At 50.1% G+C, this 25,304-nt stretch overlaps 1 protein-coding gene across 1 annotated transcript; it reads right to left on the reverse strand.

Moving 5' to 3' along the window:
* Positions 1–13,603: 13,603 nt before the first annotated feature.
* Positions 13,604–14,032, reverse strand: LOC144129740 (disabled homolog 1-like). The gene has a single exon (XM_077663826.1). It carries the CDS (start codon positions 14,030–14,032, stop codon positions 13,604–13,606), a length of 429 nt encoding a protein of 142 aa, XP_077519952.1.
* Positions 14,033–25,304: the final 11,272 nt, after the last annotated feature.

Genomic DNA, 25,304 nt, shown 5'->3' on the forward strand with positions numbered 1-25,304 from the left:
CAATGAAATAACCTAGCTGTTCGGGGTGAGAAGGTGCGCCCTCTAAGCTTTCGATTATTCGCTTCAGGTCAGGATCTTTGCACTGCTCTGTGCGTAATTCGGCGGGGTCGACTACGGGGACAAACTCATCTATAGCTGCCACGGCAGCTGTGCGGCTGAGTGCATCAGCATTCAGATGTGTCTTTCCTGACTTGTGCTCAACTTCAAAGCAGTATTCCTGCAGGTGTAGATTCCATCTAGCGAGTCGCGAGCTAGGGTCCCTGACACTCATCACCCATTTCAGAGGATGGCAGTCTGTGACTAGCTTGAATTTGCGGCCGTAAAGGTAGCATCTGAAGTGCTTTACTGCCCAGACAACGGCGAGGCACTCCCTTTCCGTAGCTCCGTACTTTTGCTCTGTGGGGCTCAGCTGTCGGCTAGCAAAAGCAACGGGATGTTCTTTGCCCTCAATAACCTGAGATAGCACGGCACCCACTGCGAACTTTGACGCATCTGTGGCCATAACGAAGGGCAAATTAAAATCCGGGTGGCGCAACAGCGGTGCACTCAATAGCTTCCTTTTCAGGGCCCCAAAAGCATTCTCCGCGTTTTCGTCCCAGCGAAAGGCGACATTTTTGGCTGTTAAGGCGGTGAGCGGCTTAGCGAGCTTGGCGAACTCCTCTATGTGCCTTCGGTAGTAACCGATCAGGCCGAGAAACTGCCGGACCTGGCGGACGCTAGTCGGGGATGGAAAATCCGAGACACACCTTAGTTTCTCAGGGTCCGGTCGCACGCCGTCAGCTGAAACAACGTGCCCGAGGTATTTCACCTCGTTTTTGAGGAATTGGCACTTAGAGGGCTTCAGCTTGAGACCCGCTGCTCTTAGTCGCACCAAAACCTGCTCAATATCGCGCAAATGGTTATCAAAACTGTCACTGTATATGATAATGTCATCCATATACACGAAGCACAGCCTCCCCAGAAGACCTGCCAGGATAACATCAGCGGTTCTCTGCCAGACAGCAGGGCTGTTGGCCAGACCCATCGGCATTCTTTTCCATTCATAGTGCCCTGAGGGCGTGTTGAATGCCGTTTTCTCGGCATCTGCCGGATCCATTGCTATCTGCCAGAATCCCGCCGCCATGTCCACTACCGTGAAGTACCTGGCAGAGCCCAGCTGAGAAAGCGTCTCCTGTATATTGGGGATGGGGTATGGATCGATGCGAGTTACGGCATTTAGTTTGCGGTAGTCCACTACCAATCGATACGAGCCATCTGGCTTTTCCACCAATAGTGCTGGTGCTCCCCAGGGTGACTTTGAGTGTTCGACAATGCCGCGATCAATCAGGTCCTGCACCTGCCGCTCCATCTCCTCACGTTGGGAGTAAGGAATCCTGTACGCACGCTGGTAAACGGGCGATGAAGTGCCGGTTTCTATCCTGTGCTTTATAACGCCACAGCAGCCCAAATCCAGGTTGGACGCGGCGAATACCTCCGAGTAGTCGTTCAGCAAACCAGCCAGAGCCTCCCTCTCCCTGGATTTTACGTGAGAAAGATCGAACGACACCTTTGGAGCAGCCGAAGGACTAGCATGCTCTACAGTTGCGAGTACCGTATCGGTGGGCTCACGTTGCTCTATCGCAGAGGTGAAGAAAGCCAATGTTTTGTTCTTGGGAAGGCTCAGTGGCTGCTGGCTACAGTTAACCACCCGTAGGGGCACTCTGTGGGCGTCATTAACTGTCACGAGGCACGCGGCTGCCTTCAGGCCATTGCTGAGAGAGTCGACCGGCTCAAGCACTCCCACGGCGCCGCTCTCAACATCTGAAGGCACAAACGCGTACAAAATGTGCTCCGACCAAGGAAGGACGACCGCCTCCTCGACCAGCCGGACGGCAACCCGCGAATATACCTTCTCCAATGATCCCACTGTTTGACGGGTGTCAATATCGGTAATGCGAATCTCAGCCCCTCTCCTGTTCAAAAACGGAACTTTTGAGCCGCCCGCATTAACCTCTTCCTCAGAGAATGAGACTACTACCTTCCCTTTTCTCAAAACATCCTGCCCTAATATACCTGACACTCCGTTTGGCAGAGACACCGTGTCCGGGCATACGTAGCAGGGGTGCTCCAATGCAATTCCGCCGAGAGAGAAGTGTAACCGGTAGAGTCCACTTATGCCAAGAGGATCCCCCGTTATGCCTACAAATTTGGTTGCCATACCACCAGACGCTTCCAACACCTCGCGGTCCCCCTTCCTTCGAAGCGTGTTAAAACTGCTCTCCTTAAGCAATGTCACCTTTGACCCCGTATCTATCAACAATTCCATACAACAACCATTTAACTTGCAACGCACAACAGGGCATGCCTCGTCGGCCACACAAACTACCACCACCTCATCATCCACTGCTCCCTCCCCACGCTCCTCAGGCTGGGGAGGACTGACTAGTTTTTTGACTCGGTATCTGGAGCCCCGCTGTCGGCTTGCTTAGGGCGTGTCTCGCCTGCTTCTCTTTGTGGCTCCCCACGGCGCACGTTTTGGCAGAACCTGGCGATGTGTCCGCGACCCTGGCAAGCGAAGCATACGATTTCTTCAAAATCTCGCATACCGCGCCTGTAGCTTTGTGGCGGTCTCCGGTTTCCAGCGAATGGGCGCTGTTGAGCGCGCGCTTCAACCTGGCGTTCTACCTGCTGAGTTAGCAGCTGTTCCAAGCGATCTAACCGCTCTGTCAAGAGAGCAACCTCAGGGTTGAGCACCGCTCTCTCTATGACGCGTACTCTCGCTGCGGCTATCGTTAACGCCTCATTTTGTTCCTCATCCAATGCGGCCTCCACGGCTTGGTCGAAATTGCTCGGCTTGCGCGAGAGCACGAACCGGCGCACGGGGTCTTGCAGACCAGCCACGAACAAAGCGGTCATTTCCTCTTTAAGTATATCCTCCGCGTATTTCTTCCTTAGCTGGTCTCCTTCCTCCTCCCTGCTTAACGTATCGCGTGCTAGGCGCTGAAGCCGCGACGCAAATGTTCGCACGTCCTCCCCTACCATCTGTCCGGCGTCACGGAACCTCTGTACCCGCACGTGACGTGGTTCAGTGTCGAAATGCTCACACGCGAGCTTCTTAAATTCCGCAAATGATTTTGTGGATTTTACTTTTTTGTCTCGCCAGGCAAAATCATGAGCAGCTCCTGCCATCTTACACCTCGCCATTCCCAGCATTTGAGCATCGGACCATCCCCCCATTTTCCCAATCTCTTCTAGCATGGAAAAGAAATCGCAGATTGGAACCCCTGTCTTATCTCCCGTAAACGTCGGAATGACGCTTCCTAATGCCAGCATGCTTGCTCCGAGCGACGGCTGTGGAGTGGGAGCTCCCTCAGATACAGTCATTTTTTTTTTTCAAGCCCTCCAGTGCCTCAAGCCTCTCAAATGGGGGTAAAAGTCCCACAATCAGTCCCGTGATTCCCTTTTGATTACAATTTTGAAGTCATGAATGTCACCGCATTCAGAGGACATTTGCTTTTGAGACCCCACTTCTGACACCAGTGTGATGACCCCCATAATGCGCAGGTCCACACGGGACGGAGAGGCAAAGAGACACCGTATGGCTCAGTTTAAACAAACAGGTATATTCAATAATTACACAAGATTAAGATTATACATCAGAGGCTGGGGCGTCCGAGCTTACGTGCCGACGACTTCATGGGGGCGATGGAGTGGCTCCGGAGTTGGGCTCGAGCGGTTGCTGGCAGAAGCTGCACGCCGTCGGGCTTCGGCGCTGAAGGCCCTCTTCGTAGCGATGTCGTCCTGAGCGTGGATGCAGTAGAATTTCAATAGTCGTCCGTTTCTTCGAGGATGGATCACAAACCCTTCCTCTAGTGTCGTTCGGCTTGGAAGATGAACAGGAGGCGAGCTTGTAGATGATGACAGCAGAGCATAATTTTACAACAGAACAAACTTTGCACTACTTTACTCATCGACCGGGCAGGTTAGTGCCTAAGTAGCATCACATTACATGCTAAGCATGGAGCCCCAGCTCAGACTCGACTGCATCCGTTTACATGCGCTTTTAAGCACTTGATTAACAAAGGACTAAGGGCGGTCATTTTCAGTGGCCCGCCCAAAGCATCAATTCTCCAATCCAAAATAACATGCGAGATGGGGACCACCCCTTGGGTGGGGCTTAGCCTCGAACCCAGAGTCTGTTAACAATACAAACTAAATAAACAACAAAAACGCCACCACTCTCTCTCAAGTGAGAGTATACACAGGCTCTCTCTTCGGAGCTAATTCACTAGCGCCTGTCTTTCCACATTCTTGGCGAGTCTTGCCTGTCCGCCATGACAGGTGTCCGTCACGGCCCTTCTGGGAAGCTGTGGGTGCCTTCCCGGCGATAGCCCACGACAAAGGGGGGGGGGGAGGGAAAGAATGTTGTCCCAGTGGCCCGGAAATTGGGGAGGATAAAGCCTGTTTCCCCGGGGCGGCGGCGGGTCCGGTTTTTCTGGTCGTCACTCAAAGAGCATGGCTGGGTAATTGATGATGCCGCTGTCACGGGTCTCCGTCTACGCCGCGCCGTCGAACGTGGATCCTCGTAGCATACACGGAATGTCACAAAATGTAACAATGATAGGAAACAAGGCTTTGAAGAAAAGAGCATCAAGTAAAGATGAGAACGTCAAAAGACCCAAACTGAGCACGACCTGAAGCTCAACAAAAAGGGCGCTAGATGGAACTCTTACTAGAAATAATTCTCTACCTCGACGGGTTCCTCCAGTTGCGTTCACCACTCCAACCGGACAGTGTAAAAGGACGTTGTCGTAAGCCCCTCTGATGTTCATAAAGACAGCCGCTACTACTCTGAGGCGATGTTTTCGTATTCTACTGTCGCAACAAGGTCGATTCCCCGCCGAAGTCCGGTCATCATGTCCGGATAAAAGGAATTGCTCTCTAGATACCGCTCCAACCTCGTCAGCAACATTCGCTCCATAACTTTTCCTACCCAGCTTGCACCCGCAACTGGCCGATGTGAGGTAAGCTCATAAGGAGGCTTTCCAGGCTTCAAAAGAGCAACCAGGCGGCTGATCTTCCACTGTTCTTGAACATTACCGGAAACCCATGTGCCATTGTAGTAATTAAGCAGCGCAGATCGATAATCCATAACAAGGAGAGAGAGAGAGTTCAGTAAGAAATGCCATCAGGACCAGATGCAGATGGATGCCTGCGCGAGGCAAGAGCGGCTTCTAATTCAGGCACCGTGAAGAGCAAGTCGTAATGGTTCTATTGCGGTGGTGGACCCAACACCCCCGAACTTGGTGATGACGCCTGAGTCGTGCCCACGACCATTACAACCACGATTACCGATCACGTCACCGACTACTAATCACAAATCACAATTATTGGTTACTAATCAGCAATCACTATTTAGGTTACGCTGTACGAGCAGAACGACATACTATGCCACTACATATCCATAGACATACACACCATTTGTTTCAGTGAAGCACCACAGCACCACTTTTTCATTCTACGCAATTCCTGATGCGTAAATAGCACACCCGTATTTGGTTTTATTCTTAAAATTGGTTTCATATCAGCAGGCATCCCAAACCCACGGTATTAATTCATACACACCACAAAGCATTAAATGGTGCCTAAAAAGCTCTAACCAACGACCCTTTGAGGTCTATGAGTTTCATGCCCTGAGGGTCTGGGCTCGAACCTCATTGCCGGCTATTTGGTTTAACGATTTAGTTCTATATTCTGGGATTACTTGAGACGGACGCGGGGCTCCTGCTGTCGCCGTGTTTTCAGCTCAACGAGCTCCTTACGCTATCGCGTAAAAGCGGACATTAAAACGCGAATATTCCTCGCCGCATACACGGCACTTGACGGACACAAAAAAATGCGAAAATGGCGATGTTTTTTTAGTTTATTTCTAAGCATAAGTGCCGCTGCGCCGGAGTAATTGCTGTCAGTAACTGCAAGCTAGGTTACTCCTCACTAATAGCCAGCAGCAACTTCAAAACTCTGCCTCAACTTGGCAGGGGCGCAATGGCACTGCCAAAGTCTTGGGATGTTTAAAAATATATTTTATCAAGAAGATATGGGCCCGCAGGGTAGGCGACCACAGTTAGAAAGGACACAGCTATTTACAGCATATGTGGCGAGGTCGCTTGTGGGAGACCACCGCAGGGCAGAGTCTCTCGGGTGCAGGGCGGTGGAGCTGCGGTGATGTCTTTCCGGAGGTACAAGACTGGCGGACCAGAGCTATATAATGTAGAAACAGGCGCTGGAGTCCCCACGGAAGTGGATGATGCTTCGGGTCGAATATGTTAATTAAGTCCAGCGTGGCAGTGACTCACGTCGCACTCATCATCAGGTGGATCTTAATTTACAATGTGTTCCATTCTTAATGCAAGTCGAGGAGTTCGTCCACCGGGTCAGTCGTTCTTGGGGCTGGAGGCACGCCGCTCGAAGTATTTCTTAGGCTGGAGATACCTCCGTTCACGTCTCGGTGATTTGAGGGGTTCTACGAACAGGCCTGCAGCTGCTGTCTCCACTCTTGCGGGGCTATCCGCTAGGTGTGCTTCATAACAAGCACCACCTGGGAAAGTGCGACCAGCGCCACCTCCAGCTCAGTAGCCGCCTTCTCGATCTTGATGGCGATGTGGTGAGAGAGGTCAACCTGGGACATTTAAACATAGGCGTTAACTCGGGCGTTGCTGGTGTCTTGCGAGATGAGCGAAATGCGATGCACCGGGCGGTGGAACAGTAGCGCACAGGCGTTTTCGTCCCGTATCCTTATTCCTTGGAGGGAGATTGACAGCTGGACTCTGCTTGTGCTTTCGGCAGGCGCGCACAGCCTCCTTGAGTCGGCCCATGGCGTCCTGGCACAACCGGTGGCCGCGGGCATCGGGTACCGCCTGCTTGCCAGTGAGCTAAGCCCGGAAGAGGAGCCCCTCTCCCTCAAACCGGGGACAGTATCCGCCAAGGCTGCCTCCTTGGTCCGTTGTGGGGCTGCAGCGGCGGTTGGAGCAGGGGCAGACACCAAACTACGTCGAACGACGGCGGATCATGGCGTCCTGGGGTATGGGTTTCTTCTTCTCTCTTCCTAGCAGAGCCGTGGAGCATAGCGGTCTAGCCCCGACTTCTTTCTCATTTTTTCCGGTTACGCCAGCATCACCTTTATTGAGACGCATGAAGGAAGGAAAACTCAGGACAGGCCCTCGCTATCCGATCTGCACGCCACAAAATGTGCAGGAAGTCACGCGCTTTCGCAGGGACTACTGATAGTGTTTGGCCGGCGGTGCAGCGAATAGTAACGCTGGGCGCAGCGGCATCGTCTGTTGCATTGTCTGCTGCGCATGCTCAAGCGCGCTCAGACGGCGGCCAAGTAGAGGGGAGGGGCGCGCGGGGAGCCGGTTAAAAAAAAAATGTGACATAACCGTCTCTCCTCAGTTTTTTCCTTCCCCCATGTTCAGACGTGGCTCTGGATATAGACGATAGAGGGCGATACACTCTGCCTCGAAACTGGCCCGATCACTAGTGAAGTATTCACGACCACCAGCATATATAGTAAAAAAATCCCGCAAGCCCAGGTGAACGCAGTCTTCCGAGCGCCGTTACTACCGACAGCGGTAAAGTTACAAGCTGAAATGCGTACACTGTTCGCCCTAAGGGAGAAAAGAAGCTGATCACTTATGACAAGTGGATACCCCTATACCCTGAAAAGATATGTAAAGAACAAAAGTAGCACCATGATTAGCCTTGTCACAGTCGTCAACACAATTCGAAGGGCACCAGGCATCCAGAGGACCCATAAACGAAACATAGCCTTATCGGAATAGCCCTTTTCAGATCATTGCAGAGCATCTAGAACAGTTTATAAAGCAAAGCTATCGGCTATGGCAGTCCTAGGAGTACTTTCAAATGATATCGCCACAAGTAGCCACAGTGTAGTACAGTTCGCAAAAGTCAGGGTTCTCCGTGTGCAACGTGGCGCAGATTGAGAATCTCTGGAGGGAAGAAAAAGATAATGCTGATGGACAGTTATTGGCTGCAGCATGAAAACATTGATACTGCAACGGCCGCGATGCCATTGAAGTGGGACTCGCGTGCTTATGAGAACGACGATCGCGGGCTGTCACGTTCTGGGCTCTCAATGCAATATCCATTCCAACGGAGGCCAACAACAAAATTAAGGGTGTTTGATTATCTCTATGTGATAACAATGCTCTAGCGTTAGGTTTTGTCCTTGCTTTTAATTGCTTCTCTTGAACTTATTTCTTCTTCATACTTTCTCATACACGTTGCCAAGTATTTCTTCGCTCATTTTAGGTTCTTGCTCAACTTAGCTGAACGAACCGTTGAGCAACATTGCTGTGCTCGTTCGTGAGCCTTCCGCACTCATTTTCAGTTTTACTGAGTCACGCTTAGTCACTTTAAGTTTTGTTGAATCATTCGTAGCCATAATTAGTCCTGGCAAATTTTACAAACTTATTTTTGTCGGCTTCCCCTGGCAGCCAACCTCCGACCACTCCCTTGCTAATGGAAAGGGAGAGTTCCCTCTTCTTACTTTGCCACCTGGCAGTTGGCACGTGGGAAGTGCACACAACACAGTACCGCCGGACGACGCAGGGCACTCTTCACCGTAGGTCTTCGAATGCTAACGCATTTAGAAGCGAGCGCAGCTTCATCGCTACTCGCCAACTCGCATAGATGACGCCACAGGCTGCTTTTCTTGTGCTGTTACTTTTCTTGCGTGGCTCTGAGATGATGTTTTTGGCAGAATGCAGTGCATACTCAGCTAAAAAAAAAGGCAGCTCTTGTTCTTCTGTCCTTTTCCCCCCTCCATTTCGATGCGGCCCATCTTCATCGTCGGCCGTCGGGACGGACAGCACCGGTTGGGTGAAGAGGGAAGTCTCCCTCATGGGGGAAAGAGAACGGTGACGGGAGCGCCACCTGGTGGGTTACGCGGAATTCTGCGGGAGCGGACAGAGCCTCTTCGGGATCCGGCCAGCGTCACGAGCGGTGGCTGCCGCACGCTCTCGTTACCTTCCGCGGCAGGCGCAGCAAACGCGCGCTCTGGTTGCCTTCCCCAGCTTCCCAGGGAATGGCTTTGCCCCAAGAATGCGGCGCGCACGGTAAAACCCGGCCGCCATTGTCGGCGCATACAAATGTTCGACGCCGATACTTCCGAAGTCGCGCTCCTGCTACAGCCGGTAAGTCGGAAGTCCTTCTTACGTTGCCTTCTACTTCCGAGGAGTGCCTCGTTGATGTTTTGTAGCTAGCTGGCCCGCTCTGTGTATTAATTACAAGTGTAATAAACAGCATATGGGTGCTCACGCTGTGTCGTCCCTTCCCTTTGTCCCCCGAGCACGAACCCCTCCGCGGTTAGCGAGCGGGAACGCTGCATCCGCGGAGTGGGAGTGCGGCAGGGGCGGAAGGCTTTGTCCCCCCTATATTTCCACGCTCTCACGGCGCAAGTCGTGCAATGCAATGGAAACGACCTATGTGAGAAACACAGCAACGACACTCTTAGGTGGTGATTAAACTCAGAAGCTTCACTCTGAGACGTCACCATGACAATAAGCAACGAAAGGCGAGCTGAAGGTAATAGAGGAAACCTTTTGAAGCGAGACAACAGCGATACGTGAAAAGGCAACGGGCAGCTTGTACCCGAAGCAGCTGAGAGGATAACGGCCGGTTCAGAATGAAAGCCAGTAGCCATGATTTTTCTCCAAAAAGATCAAAATTGAAAACATAAAAGCCTTCAGCAAGTCTGACCCACTTGAAGCAAAGCTACGAGACGCTAATATAGGGCCGCGCAAAGAGGGAGTGGTTACGAGCGCCGCCTCTAAGGAAGGAACGAAGGAACTAATGGGCAGCTAAGACAAAAGGAATCGAAGAAAGGCTGCCTAAGAGCCACTAGCTATCAGAATAAGAAATATTCAAGCGATGAAAAATTACCGAGCATGCTTAATCATGCTTAGATGTAGGAATGCGAAAGCATTCTGCACTATACTGCTGTTTCCGTTGGTTCGTTTGTGGCTGATTATACCAGTGGAATTCTGTGCGTTTGTGCCCCTTAGTTCGCGTTAGCTACCAAATCGCATACCAATCGAAGCATCATTTTTTTAACGGCTCTATATGGATTTGTGGCCATTCTCTACTTAGCATTCATAGATGGCGGCGAGTCCTCGTACCACTTACAAGCGCAGTGGCGCCGCGGTTAAGCGATGCGCCACTGCGCTGGCAGGTGGCTGTTCCTGTCACAGCCATGCCCGTAGGGATTGTCCGACTCATGGTGCTCTTCCCGAGCAACTTCTCGCGCAGCTTACACGAGTTGCTACCCGAGCTTGCCCGAGCTTCGTCCATTCGCTGCAGCTTGCGTGGTGCTCTTCCGAACTTAGCCGAGCTTACCCGAGTTATACCCCTGTCGCAAGGGCAGTTTCAATGCCCATTCAGTCAATGGTCATCGAACTCAATGGAAATTGGGCAGTGCCACACGGGGGTTTTCAGTAACCACTGAGCTCGATGGACATCGACTCAATGGAGGTTCGCGATTGGCGACTGGAATCTCAAGGGCCATTGAGAACAACCTCGCACTCACCACACGTTGCAAAACAACATAAAAAACTTCAAATAAACAAAAATGTCTTTTTGATTTAATGAAAAAATTTTACGCTGCATTAGCCAGTTCATAAAGTTTTTCTTCGGGAGTAAAAATGACAGCTCCGCAGTGCGTATACAGGTCAGATGAAAACAAACCGAGACTGTTCGTAGTGAGAGGCGTCACGGCATTCTGCTTCGTTTCTTTTTTTTTTCGCCTCTTAGCGGACTTTGCGACAACCCAGACCAAGAAGTGCCACAGAATGACAGCAGCTGCAATGAGAGTAGTTATGAGCACGAGAAAGACGGTGACTGATCTGTGGCAGCTTCACCGGCGGAAAGTGAATGCTTCTGAAACGGAGTGCACATCGCTAACCATCATCGCCGTCTATAGACTGTCGCGAACTGTGAATTATTGGAACAGTTTTTTCCGAAAAGAGTTTCAATTAGAATAGCACTTACTCCAACAATCGGCTAGTTTTGCTCAAATTTGCATTTTTTCTACAATGTTACTACCCCTAGCGCCATCTATCGGATCGCATACTCAGTATTTACTCAGATTGAAATTTGCAGCGTGGCAGCGATGCATCTGGAGGGCCTTCGAAAATTTCGATGGCCACCGACTGAATGGGAATTTAGATTGCCCGTGTGACAGGGGCATTACTTTGTTGACAAAGAATAATTTAAAATTGGTTTCTGGGGAAAGAAAATGGCACAGTATCTGTCTCGCATATCGGCGGACACCTGAACCGCGCCGTAAGAGAAGGGATAAAGGAGTGAAGGAAAGAACAAAGGAAGAAAGAGGTACCGCGTAGTGGAGGGCTCTGGAATAATTTTGACCACCTGGGGATCTTTAACGTGCACTGACATCGCACAGCACATGGGCGCCTTGGCGTTTCACCTCCATCGAAAAGTGGCAGCCGCGGTCGGGTTCGAACTCTGGATCAGTAGCCGAGCGCGCTAACCACTGAATCACCGCCGCGGGGTTGTGTACCGAAAGTGAAATTGTGCGCATTGACGACAGAAAGTGTGTACAGTCTCTGTACACGCCACGCACGAGGCTAGTAATACGCATAAAAATTGATTGAAGGCCTCCCAAGCAGATTGGGCCGACGCGCTGGCTCATTGGTTACGGCGCTCGGCTGCTGACCCGGAGGGCGCGTGTTCGATCCCGGCCTTAGCGGTCGAATTTAAATGGAGGCGAAATTCTAGAGGCCCGTGTACTGCTCGGTGCCAGTGCACGTTGTTGGGATTCAGGTAGCGTGACTGGGCCGGAGAAGAGACGAGGACGATCGGAGGAAGAAAACTTGGAAAACTTTATACAAAGACTATTTGCATAATGTACAAGTAAGGACAACTGAGAGTGCCTCTAAGTAAAGGGAGCTTCTTAGCAGTCGGGAGTCTCTCCCAGCGAAGGGTATCTCTCAAGAGGGGGGGCTCTCCTCTGGTATCAAACCAGCAGCTCCTTACTCTTCGTATTCCCCAGATCCCTAGCTGGGGAATATAGTTCAAAGAATGATGTCCAATCACACGATGACACTGATGGCACCACCCACGGCAGGGCGGTCCTGATGTTCTCTCGCAGCTCGGTCGAGGGAAAGGGAACAGGACCCGGTCACGTTATCGCCCCCGCGGCCCCCAGGCGGGCGCGCACGTGTGTCCGGACCGCGCCCATGTGAACCCGGAAGGCGCCTGCGTGACACAGGAATGCAGGCTGTCTCCCAGCAGGGGTTGAAAGATCTTGTACTGATGACCGCAACGCGGAACCTCTGTCGAAGGCGTGGCACTCGGGTAATTGTTCAATCCCAGCGTGACTGCATAGGACAACGCTGATCCTGTACTTCGTCGCCTGATGACCGGAACGAATACATAGGGACGCTATGGTCGACGCTGCTTCCGGCATTCCTGTTCGAACACTCGGGGACGCTATTATCGTCGCTGCTTCCGGCATTCCTGCAGCCACGTCTCTCCAAGAGGGCTCACCCACCCTCGTGGTGGTCCCCTGGGAATCCTCCCCATGCCCAAATTCACCGAACAGCAGGAAGGAAGCGCGAGCACAACAACGTTAAAGAACCCCAGGTGGTCGAAATTTCTGGAGGCATTTACTACGGCGTCCCTCATAGCTTGAGTCACTTTGGGACGTTAAACCCACATAACCAAAGCAAACCAAGCAGTATGATTAAAAAAAAAACATGCTATAGTGTTAAAAGGTGGACATTCCAAGGTGCATACACGGCACATAAAGGGTACAGAAATATGGCACAAATGGCGACGTTACTTTATTTCGTTTTCAAACTAAAATGTCGCCGTGGCGGAGCAATTGCCGGAAGTAACTGCAACGTTGGTCCTCGCTTATAGCTAGCCGCAGCTTCAAACTCCGTCTCAACTTGGCAGGGGCAATGAAATAGTATTCATCTTGGCGTCTTTGAGAGTAAATTCGTAAAAAGTAGTTTTAGGTGCACATAATACGGGCATCACAGTCATAAAAGCCACTGTTCACGGCATGCGTGGCGCAGTCACTTGCGACAGGGCGGCAAAGGGCAGGGTCCATGGCGCGGCGCGTTGAAGCTGCGATCTGTCTCGAGAGGTACCACACTGCGTGGCCAGATCAGCAAAATGTGGAAGCACAGGTGGTGCAGCGCCCACGGGAGTCTCGGGTTTGGGCACGGGATATTGGATGATGTTTCAGGTCTAGTGTGTCAGTTAAGTCCAGCATTGCCTTGGCGCCTGTAGTCATCACCTTCAGCAGGTTCTCCTCTAGCAATGGGTTCCACTGTGGCTGCAAGTCGAGGAGTTCTTCCACCATAGAAGTCGTGTTGGAGACAGAGGGCTCAGCATTCGAGACATCCTGAGGGCTGGAGATACCTCCCTGCATGTCTCCGAGAGTGTAGGGGGTCTGCGCCCAGCCCTGCGGATGGTGTCGGCATTCTTACGGGGTTGTCCTCTTGGCGCGATCATTCAAATTCAGCACCACTTCGAAAAGGGCAACCGGCGCCGCTTCCAGCTCGGCAGCCGCTTTCTAGGTCTTGATGGCGATGTAGTGATAGGAGTCGTCCCGGGCCGCGTAAATATAGCCGGCAGCCCTGGCGTCGCTGGTGTCTTGCAAGATGAACGAAATGGGGTGCACCAAATGGTGGTATAGTAGCACCCGGGTCTTTTCGCCGCGTGTCTTGATTCCTTGGAGGGAGACGGTCAGCTGGACCCTTTGTTTGCGCTGTCCGGAGGCGCGCACAGCTTCCTTGAGTCGGCTCATGGCATCCTGGCACAACCCGTGGCCGCGGGCATCAGGTACCGGCTGCTTGCCAATGAGCTTGGCCCGGAAGACGAGCCCCTCCCCCTCGAACCGGGACCGGTACCCGCCAAGGCTGCCTGCTTCGTCCGTTTTGGGGCTACGGCAGCTGTTGGGCCACCGCCCCACACCAAACCACGTCGAGAGGGTGCTGCTCATGGCGGTCTCCGGTTAGGCTTTCTTCTTCTACGTCTTCCTCGCGGTGCAGTGAAACATCGCCGCTCATCAGCAACAGCATCATCATCTTCCTTATCAGCTTTAATACGCCCGCTGCAGAGCCTGAGGACAACAACAACAACAACAACAACAACAACAACAACAACAACAACAACAACAACAACAACAACAACAACAACAACAACAACAACAACAACAACAACAACAACAACAACAACAACAACAACAACAACAACAACAACAACAACAACAACAACAACAACAACAACAACAACATCATCATCATCATCATCATCATCATCATCATCATCATCATCATCATCAGAGCAAAGGCCTTTTCTACGTCTCTCCAATTAGCGCTGTCCTGTGCCAAATAACTTTCTGCCGCCCCCTGCTACGCTTGTCTTCTCTCCGAATCCATTCCGTCACCCTTAAAGATCATCCGTTATCTTGAAGATTCATCACATGCCCGGCCCAAGCCCATTTCTTGCTTTTGACTTCGACTAGGCTATCATTACCCCGCGTTAGTTCCGTCACCCACTCTGCCCGCTTCCGGTCTCTTAACGTTACACCTCTCATTTTTCTTTCCATTGCTCGCTGCTTTGTTTTTGACTAAAGCTGAATTCTTGCCATTAGCCTTCAGGTATCTGCCCCGTAGACGAGTACGGGTAAGATACAGATGCTGTATACTTTTCCCTTGAGGGATATTGCAAATTGCCATTCATAACCTAAGAGAACCTGCCATATGCACTCAACCCCATTCTTACTTTTCTAGTTATTTCCCTCTCATGATCCGGACCTGCGGTCACTATCTGCCCTAAGTAGACGTATTGCCCTACCGCTTGCAGCACCTCGCTACCAATTGTAAACTGCTCTTCTTTTCCGTGACATTTGAACATTATATTGGCATCCTGTACGTTAAAATTTAGGCCCATTGCTCTGGTCGGATTGTTTAACTCATTAATCATTATTTGCAGTTTATCTCCTGAGTGACTTTTTTATCATCAATTTTTTCACCATCGAATCGCAGATTACTAAGGTATTCTACATTCTACCAATCCAGGCTTCGGACTACCTCCTGTAAACAGGCGGTGAAAAGCATTGTCGAGATCGTGTCCTCCAGCCTGACAACCTTCTTTATTGGACCTTTATTGCTGACTTTGTGGAGAACTATGGCAGCTGTACTGTCGTTGTAGATATCTTCCAGAATTTTCACATCAGACGTTTCTACACCCTCATATTGCAATGCCTGCATGAAAGTGAGGTTTCCTCTCAGTCAAATGCTTTCTCGTAATCAGTGAAGGCTATACATAAGGGTTGGTTATATTCCGCGCATTTCTTTATCACCTGATTGATAGTGTGAATATGCTCTATTGTTGAGCATTCTTTACGAAAGCCTGTCTGATCATTTGGTTGATTGAGGTCTGAGGTTGTCCTTACTCTGTAAGCGTTTGCCTTCGCAGTTGTGCCCCCTTCTTTCTCATTTTTTCCAGTTATGCCAACATTACCTTTATTCAGACATGGCTCTGCATATAGACACTGGAGGCTGACACACTCTTCCTCGAAACTGGCCCTAACACTGTTGAACTGTCCACGTGCAATAGCATGCACATTGCCAAACAGTCGTGTAAAGTGGAGGAGCCCAGTTGAACAGACCATTCCGACACCGAGCGCCATTACTTCTGACAGCACAAAAATGACATTCTGAAATGCGTGGACTGTTCGCACGAAAGAAAAAAAGATGCCCCTATATCCTGAAAAGGGCAGAAGAAATACGACATCAAGATTAGCTTTCTCAGATTCGTAAACTAAAGCGAGAGGCACCAGGCATCCAGAGGACCCTGCTACGAAACATAGTCATATCACAATAACTCATTTCAGACCAGTGAAGAGCATCTAGAACGGTCTATGAAGAAACGCTATCGGCTACACAATTCCAAAGAGTAGTTTGAAATAATATCTCAACTATACACGAACCATAACATTCGCGAGCATAGTTACATGCTTCCTCAATAAACAAAAATGTCGCGGTTGAACACGAACCTGGAGTAGAAAGAGGAGTTCACTTCTCAAAAGTCAGAATTCTCAGTGTGCATTGTGGTGTATATGGAGGATCACTAAAGAAACAATAAGATAATACTGATTACCTGTGTTTGCCGCCACACGAAAACACTGATATTACATAACGGCCGCGAAGGCGTAGAAGTGAATTTCGTGTGCTTAAGAGAACGACGATCGCGGGCTCTCATGTGTTTGGATCTGCACCAAATCCTGGCTGATCCCCCACCGTGGGTATGGGCCATCGCTTTTGAGGCAACATCAGCAATGTACCCTGCCCAATCTCCCGCCGTAGGTATGTGCCATTAGGCCTGAGGTTGTCATCATCATCATCATGCTGTGGGCTGTCAAGCTTATACCCATTCTGGGTATAAGCTGAATTGAACTGCGCTGAACGACATTCTGTTGTCCTTTCTCCTTTCCTGCCCTGTTCGTTTGAGCTGTTGGTCTATCAAGAACTTTTCTTCATATTTCTTTGCTCATTAACGGTTCTTGCCCAACTTGGCTCAAGAAACAGCTGAGCAACATTGCTGGGCTCTTTGTTGACTCATTCGCAGGTTTCATTTTTGTTGAGTAATTGTAATAATAAATTAGTTTCTGTTAATTTTACAAACTCCTTTTTGGGCCTTCCCGTGGCAGCAACCTTCCCGGCCTCTCCCCTGCGGATGGAACGGAGTTTTCCCGCTCCCCACTTTTTCCGCCTGCCACACGGCACATGGCAAGGGCACACACTACATCACTGCCGGACGGCGCAGGCCACTTTTTCTTCACAAACCGGGGGGGGGGGGGGGGGGTGTTCTAATGCTAACGCATCAGGGTTCATTCCCCATGGTACCATTTCAACCGGAAGTGTAATAGATGTAATTTTTTACGATAAGGTCACTGGGCCTACAAACTCCTCTGACAAGCCAGACCTTTACTGCACTTAACGTATTCTTAGCGACACATTTGCATTAACCATTTTGGAAAGGATGATATGGTTTTCGTGAATCACAATAAAAATGGTATCATGAGTAGTATAATACTCTCTCTGTCTAGGTTACCCGTGTTTGGAAAAGCAATGCAGATCTAAAATAAAAGGTCACAGTAAGAAGCATAATTTGTCTTTGAGGGTGTGTGCAACAGCTGTTCAAAATAATGATGTTAAAGGGAAGCTGAAGCACTTTTCGAAAAAAATAGAGTTTTGTACGTCATTTTATAGTTTTTAATCCACTGAAGCAGAATATCTCATTCAAAAAGAGCGAAAATAAACGCAAAAAGTTGTTTTTTAGAAGAAAACGCGCCCCATCGCCTCAGGGCGCCGAGCGAACGCCGCTCTTGCCCGCGATTGGTCGGGACCGTCGTGACGTCATCCACGGGGATCACCGGCCGGCACCGACGGCGTTGCTGCGTAGCGCGTTGCTTCAGCGGGCTTTTAAGGACTACGTTCTGGAAATCATGGATAATTCAAGCAGTGCTGAACAGTTTGGACTTTCACCATGCATGTTCGAGCCATCAGCAGCTTCAGAAAACGGCGGAACCAACGACGCCGCGGAGTGCGCCGGCAGCGAAAGTCATGTCGCGACATTTTCACGTGTTGGAAACCTCGACTGGATGGATGGGCGGATGGCAGCTTTATTTCCACCGGAAATGGAGACCCCTTACTACTCACTGCCCCCGGCACGCAGGCCTGGAGGGCGGGGGCCGGAGCCTCCGTGACCAAAGGCTAACAAAGAGACTTTCTCTCTTCGCGGCATCAGCCGCCAGGCGGATTGGCTTGTTTCTGCCGAGCGGGTTCTTCGCTGCGCAGCAGGGCTTCCCAGCTTTCTCTGCTATCAATATCTTCGTCGACTCCGGGGTAGTCAGCGCATTCCCACATTCTTTGCTTGCGGGTAACCGTGGAACCGCCGGACTGTCGGAATCTGGACGAGCGCGCGCAAAACTATTCCGAAATCGTTGAGAACTCAAACTAAACAGAAAACTGGTGCCACCGCCTGATAAGAAGCTAATAGAGAAGCGACCGCATGGCGGCGCCTGCAAGCCGGAAATTTCGTTAACCCAGTATGGGCCTTTCACGTCCTACCAGGGTAACACGAAAGACAAACCTCGACTGATACGTATGTTTTGCGCAGGTGCATGCGTGTGCATATGTTTTGTGTAAGTGCAAGTGGCAATTAAAAAAAATAAATTGCGCCGAAACGTTTCTGTGTACCGCTGCTGCATAAAAACCTGGCCACCAACTTCTCGTAATGCCTGTAAACATGATCTAAATCAGATCACCGGCACGCTTACACGAGTCGCGCGAGGTAAAGCATTAGTTTGTTCATTTATTTATAGTTACTTGCCTAATTACCCCCGAAGGCCTTTTAGAACTACAAAAGAATGCAAAACTGCATGAGTTGGAGTGGGTGCACTGCTGTACTACCGCGCGAAGAGACGAGGCGACCAGGAGGAAGCTCCCGTGTGCGCTTTCCTTCTGTCGCATGTTCGGGCTATTGTTCAAACATGAAACTTTTGCACTTAGCCCCGTGCGTTGTTTATTTTTTTCATGCTGAACACGCTTTTGAAAATAATTATGGCTGCGTTTCGGAGCTCGCAGTGCTGCTAATCAAAACTAGTGTGCTGCGACATATAGTTGCTGCCGTTGCGTATCGAGATAACGAGCAGAATCACTTGTGGCAGATATATGCGTACTGCTGCTCGACCACTTGGCCGTTTTGACTCAAGGACAAATTTATATGAATTCTGGCCCCATTGTCGACCGTCAGCCATGACCAAGCGCTCATGAATGCAAATGTTTGCTTTGCTCAAGTATACTAGGCCTATATAATCGGTTTTTTGATCAGTTAGGTGCAGCTGCAGCTGCATGTGCTGCGCGCTGATGAAAGATTAAGAGAATATCTTGTGCTGCCATGAGGTGCAAGCAATCAGGAAAAAGCAAAAAGGCACACAGTGCGTAACGAGCTCAAAAAAGTTCAAGACTGTGTGCCTCAGTAAAGCATTGCTGGAAGTGGCCTTAGCTCAGCGTGGATGTGAACCAGCTGGAAAAGGCAGAGTTTACAAACAAGTAAGAAAGTAATATAACGAAAATAGAAATATTGCCGCACATATTTTGTGCAGGCAGTTTCGGCATGCTGCGTACCACCAGATTGTCTGGTTAACGTGGAAGAGGCTGGGGGAGAACAGCCGACGGATTCTACGAAGCTTTGAGCTGAGCGCTGTTCGAAAGAAGTACCATGCCTAAACTGGTTTATATACAGGCTTCAAGCATTAAAGGGAACGCCCGAACGAGAGAAAGTACACAGCACTGGCAGAAGATTACGTTGATCTAAAGCGCGGGCCGCAGCGAAGCAAGCGCAGCCGGACGGCCGGCCGACTCTCCGTGAATGGCGTCACTTCCGCCAGTTCTCCCTCTCTGCCGTCCCCCCACCCGGCGCTTCCGGAAGCGACGAGGGCGTGCCGGCGGCGGGTTTTGAAGTAGCGATTGCAGCTCTGTTTGCGGATAGAATCGAGAAAAAATTTACACACATGATTTTCAAGGCCCTTTCTTCCCAACCACAGCGTTTCATGCGATTTGAAAAACGTTTCAGCTTCCCTTTAATGCGCTTGATTCCAACTTCCGACTTCTAGACCATATAGTGCTTACATGGCCATTCGTTTTAGAGGGACTAGAAAAAGGCTGCCGTCACGATCTAAGCATGAGTGTGGTAGCTTTGGGACAGCTTCGGTGTCTTCTTTACGGTTGACTACTGACGTGCTTACAGCAGGAGTTCAGAGCACTGGAGCGGGAAGAGTTGAGAATAAAGTGAATATCTTAGCAATTTAAGATTTGCTGATAATTTGCCATGTTGAGTAAATAAGGGAACGAATCGCAAAGCATGATTCAGGACATAGACCGGCAAAGCAGAATTGTGGGTCAAAAATTAACATCAAGAAATCTAGTGTAACGATCAATGGTCTCGGAACGGCATATTAGTTTACCATATACAGCTAAGCCCTGGAAGCTGTAAGAGAATGCAACTATTTAGGGCTGGTATTCACCGCTGATAGAGACCACGTGAATGAAAAAAATACGAAAATATAGAGTGCATTACAGTGCAGAATGGAATAGAGCGCCACCGGGCATACGTGTTCAGGCCATATGGACATATGGGTATCATATGGCCATATGGGTCCCGGTAATTATGGAATTATGGAATCCACAACACCTGGATATACATACGTAAACAATAAGGTACCCTGCAGCCATCATGCGTGTAAGGAACTACACTTCGTTTCATGTTTTCTCTTCTGTTTGCATTCCTGGCGATGCTTATTCAGAAATGCTTCATCGGCGTCGCTCATCCGCTGGCCGCATGTGAAGCTAAATGACGCATTACGTCATGGACTGATGAGCGAGATACGTAGCTGTGTTAGTAGAAAGAATTACGGGCTATCTGAGAGGACGACATGGCATCCAGCATTGAGAGATTATTATATTTTCAGATCGTGTTAGCACAACTGATGCTTAATCAAGAGGCGGGACATCGGTGGCAGATTATGATATCCCGCAAGAAGGTTGAGCACATTTACTAGGATATCAGACAGCTGTGACTGCCATGTCTACCTTTGGAAACATTTTATGAAATGCGAAAATGTGCAAGTTGCACTACAGATAAGAAAATAATGCAGAAGCTACCAGCGCACGACGTGGTTTAGGTTTCGAGTTGCAGAACATAGGCATTCCAGTCAGAATCAACACCCGACGAAAGCCTTGTTTGATGTCATGTTACCAGTTCCTCTTTTTCGGTCGTTATACTGTGGTGGGGAAGCTAAGGACGTCTTAAAAACAGTTTAAAGTATGCCGGTCAGATCGTCAGCACAAAGTTTCTTCTTCCTTTTACATATCGGTACAGTGCATCTTTTAACCATGGCTGAGAGAAAAGGGCTACACTTTCCTTGAGTGCCAGGACGCTGTATTTCTCTGGGACATCTTGCAGCTGACTTTAAGAAAGGACCTGCCAGTGACGCCGTATGGTGTAAGGTTTTAAACTGTCCATAATTTAAGGGTGTGTACCATACGACTTATTCATCGTGATCGGCCTGCACAGTGTATGGAAAGCGAGAATGGCTGCAAGATACACTCTAACGTGGCTGCTCGCTCAGGGAGGAAGCATTTCATAGAAATTGTGGCATGTCAGAAAGAACTTTCCAATGTTGACAGCCAGTAATTTGAATGGATGCCAGCGTTGAGTGATTTGGTAAATTTGAAACCATATTGAATCTCAGCTCAGCCTTAAATGCGGCTGCCACTTTGAATATTAATATTATTTTTGGTTTGCGGTAATCTATTTTTTAACACTGAACAGTAATACAGAATAAAACGTACTTAGTGCAGTGCAGGCACTAGCGGATTGCTTTGTAACTAACCTGTATATAGCCTCTTTCTGTACATGCATAACCTCGTGTAGTAAATACCATGTTGGAAAAAAAAAAACGACGTGGCTTTGTCGCTAGCGTGCTTAGTTGAGTATCCGAAGAACTGCTGTTCGGAATCAGATGTAGGCGTATTTAAAAAAAATGCGTTGTAGCTCTTTGTAGGTATACCCGCGTGTTATCATGCAAATTGGAATTGTATGGCCCAGGCTCCCCATTATCTAAATACGCGCACCACATATCACCCTTGTTCTCAGTATGTTCACATAACCAATATTGCCTATAGCACCTTATCCAGTACCACTATATGCTTCGAACTTTCGTAGGGCAAGAGAGGACAACCTCCGAAAACCCGAAATGAGCAAGAGTTGTAGCTCACAAAAAAAAAACGGTGCTGGAAGAAACTATTACTACAAACAATCCTGGACCTCTACCAGTTCCCCCAGTGGCATCCGCGACTGCAAGCAGGCAGTGTGAAAAGAAGACGATTGGCAAGATGACTGGAAAAACAGGACTAGTTAAGAAAGCTGCGCGTTACCTTACTGCCCTGGCCGCGCAATGAAATGAAAACGACAGATGCGAGAAACTCATATTATTAGGTGGTGACGAGAAGCAACACTCTGAGACGTACTAATGAATTTAAAAGAAAGAAAGGCGAGTTGAAGGGGGTCAGAGGACACTTTTTGAAGCGAGACAACAGCGAGGCAGCAGCGAACAAAAAAAAAAAAAACACCGCCTTTTGGGTATTGCGGGGTAGTTTCATTGGGTTAATGCCCATATATGCGGGATTGATAATTCTCGACTTTGCATTCAAAGATCCCTGGGAGTCCTCATAACCCTCCTGACGAAATGGTGCAGCGGTTAAGCTGTGACATTCCTTGTGGAGTGACATTCCTTGTGTGTGCTACGAGGTTCCGCGTTCGACGGCGCGGCGTAGACGGAGACCCAGATGACAGCAGCATCATCAATTACCCAGCCATGCTCTTTGAGTGACGCCTCAGGACGACATCGTTCGCCAAGAGGGCCTTCAGCGCCGAAGTCCGACGGCGTGCAGCTTCTGCCAGCAACCGCTCGAGCCCAACTCCGGAGCCACTCCATCGCCCCCATGAAGTCGTCGGCACGTAAGCTCGGACGCCCCAGCCTCTGAAAATTAATCATGTATAATTATTGAATATATCTGTTTGTTTAAACTGAGCCATACGGTGTCTCTTTGCCTCTCCGTCCCGTGTGGACCTGCGCATTATGGGGGTCATCACACTGGTGTCAGAAGTGGGGTCTCAAAAGCAAATGTCCTCTGAATGCTGCGACATTCATTACTTCAAAATTGTAATCAAAAGGGAATCACGGGACTGATTGTGGGACTTTTACCCCCATTTGAGAGGCTTGAGGCACCGGAGGGCTTGAAAAAAAAAATGTCTTTATCTGAGGGAGCTCCCACTCCACAGCCGTCGCTCGGAGCAAGCATGCTGGCATTAGGAAGCGTCATTCTGACGTTTACAGGAGATAAGACAGGGGTTCCAATCTGCGATTTCTTTTCCATGCTAGAAGAGATTGGGAAGATGGGGGGATGGTCCGATGCTCAAATGCTGGGAATGGCGAGGTGTAAGATGGCAGGAGCTGCTCATGATTTTGCCTGGCGAGACGAAAAAGTAAAATCCACAAAATCATTTGCGGAATTTAAGAAGCTCGCGTGTGAGCATTTCGACACTGAACCACGTCACGTGCGGGTACAGAGGTTCCGTGACGCCGGACAGATGGTAGGGGAGGACGTGCGAACGTTTGCGTCGCGGCTTCAGCGCTTAGCGCGCGATACGTTAAGCAGGGAGGAGGAAGGAGACCAGCTAAAGAAGAAATACGCGGAGGATATACTTAAAGAGGAAATGACCGCTTTGTTCGTGGCTGGTCTGCAAGACCCCGTGCGCCGGTTCGTGCTCTCGCGCAAGCCGAGCAATTTCGACCAAGCCGTGGAGGCCGCATTGGATGAGGAACGAAATGAGGCGTTAACGACAGCCGCAGCGAGAGTACGCGTCATAGAGAGAGCGGTGCTCAACCCTGAGGTTGCTCTCTTTACAGAGCGATTAGATCGCTTAGAACAGCTGCTATCTCAGCAGGTAGAACGCCAGGTTGAAACGCGCGCTCAACAGCGCTCATTCGCTGGAAACCGGAGACCGCCACAAAGCTACAGGCGCGGTATGCGAGATTTTGAAGAAATCGTATGCTTCGCTTGCCAGGGTCGCGGACACATCGCCAGGTTCTGCCAAAACGTGCGCCGTGGGGAGCCACAAAGAGAAGCAGGCGAGGCACGCCCTAAGCAAGCCTACAGCGGGGCTCCAGATACCGAGACAAAAAACTAGTTAGTCCTCCCCAGCCTGAGGAGCGTGGGGAGGGAGCAGTGGATGATGAGGTGGTGGTAGTTTGTGTGGCCGACGAGGCATGCCCTGTTGTGCGTTGCAAGTTAAATGGTTGTTGCATGGAATTGTTGATAGATACGGGGTCAAAGGTGACATTGCTTAAGGAGAGCAGTTTTAACACGCTTCGAAGGAAGGGGGACCGCGAGGTGTTGGAAGCGTCTGGTGGTATGGCAACCAAATTTGTAGGCATAACGGGGGATCCTCTTGGCATAAGTGGACTCTACCGGTTACACTTCTCTCTCGGCGGAATTGCATTGGAGCACCCCTGCTACGTATGCCCGGACACGGTGTCTCTGCCAAACGGAGTGTCAGGTATATTAGGGCAGGATTTTTTGAGAAAAGGGAAGGTAGTAGTCTCATTCTCTGAGGAAGAGGTTAATGCGGGCGGCTCAAAAGTTCCGTTTTTGAACAGGAGAGGGGCTGAGATTCGCATTACCGATATTGACACCCGTCAAACAGTGGGATCATTGGAGAAGGTATATTCGCGGGTTGCCGTCAGGCTGGTCGAGGAGGCTGTCGTCCTTCCTTGGTCGGAGCACATTTTGTACGCGTTTGTGCCTTCAGATGTAGAGAGCGGCGCCGTGGGAGTGCTTGAGCCGGTCGACTCTCTCAGCAATGGCCTGAAGGCAGCCACGTGCCTCGTGACAGTTAATGACGCCCACAGAGTGCCCCTTTGGCTCCCTTCGAGCGGACAGGTATGGACATAATGGGCCCATTGCCCACGACCACTTCCGGAAACAAGTACATTCTAGTATTTGTCGATCACCTTTCAAAATACGCGGAAGCGGTAGCACTCCCAGATCAGAAGGCAGACACGGTTGCAAGAGCATTTGTCGAACAGATCGTGCTCCGACATGGACCCCCGAGGCAACTCTTGACAGATCGGGGAACGAACTTCGTGTCGCAGCTAATGAGGAGAGTTTGCGAGCTGCTTAAGATCGCTAAGAAGCAGACAACACCGTACCATCCGGCTTGCAACGGCGCGGTGGAGCGACTGAACCAAACCGTGGCCGGGTTCCTGTCGCATTTTGTTTCGCGCGACCAGCGGGACTGGGACTTGTGGCTCCCGTATGCAATGTTTGCCTACAATTCCGCAGCACACGAGAGCACGGGCGAATCGCCATTCTTTCTTCTCTACGGCCGAGACCCGGACCAGCCTAGTGAAGTGCCAGAGGGCCCCCGTCGTGTCCCATACGCTTCACTGGACGACTACAAGGTTGAGCTAGAATCGCGCTTGCAAGTGGCGAGGGACATCGCAAAGGAGGCCTTAAAGAAAGCGGCGAAGCGCAGGAAGGAGGTGCACGATCGCAGTGCTAGAGACGCGCCGTTTGATGTGGGGGACAGCGTGTACATTGAAAACTGCCAAAGGCAGATTGGGCTAGCTCGTAAGT

This window comes from Amblyomma americanum, chromosome 4 (assembly GCF_052857255.1).
Source record: "Amblyomma americanum isolate KBUSLIRL-KWMA chromosome 4, ASM5285725v1, whole genome shotgun sequence".
Lineage (NCBI taxonomy): Eukaryota > Metazoa > Arthropoda > Arachnida > Ixodida > Ixodidae > Amblyomma > Amblyomma americanum.

Excerpts from the sequence above, each read along its gene's own strand:
- LOC144129740 (XM_077663826.1), bottom strand. The coding sequence starts at position 14,032 with ATGAGCAGCACCCTCTCGACGTGGTTTGGTGTGGGGCGGTGGCCCAAC.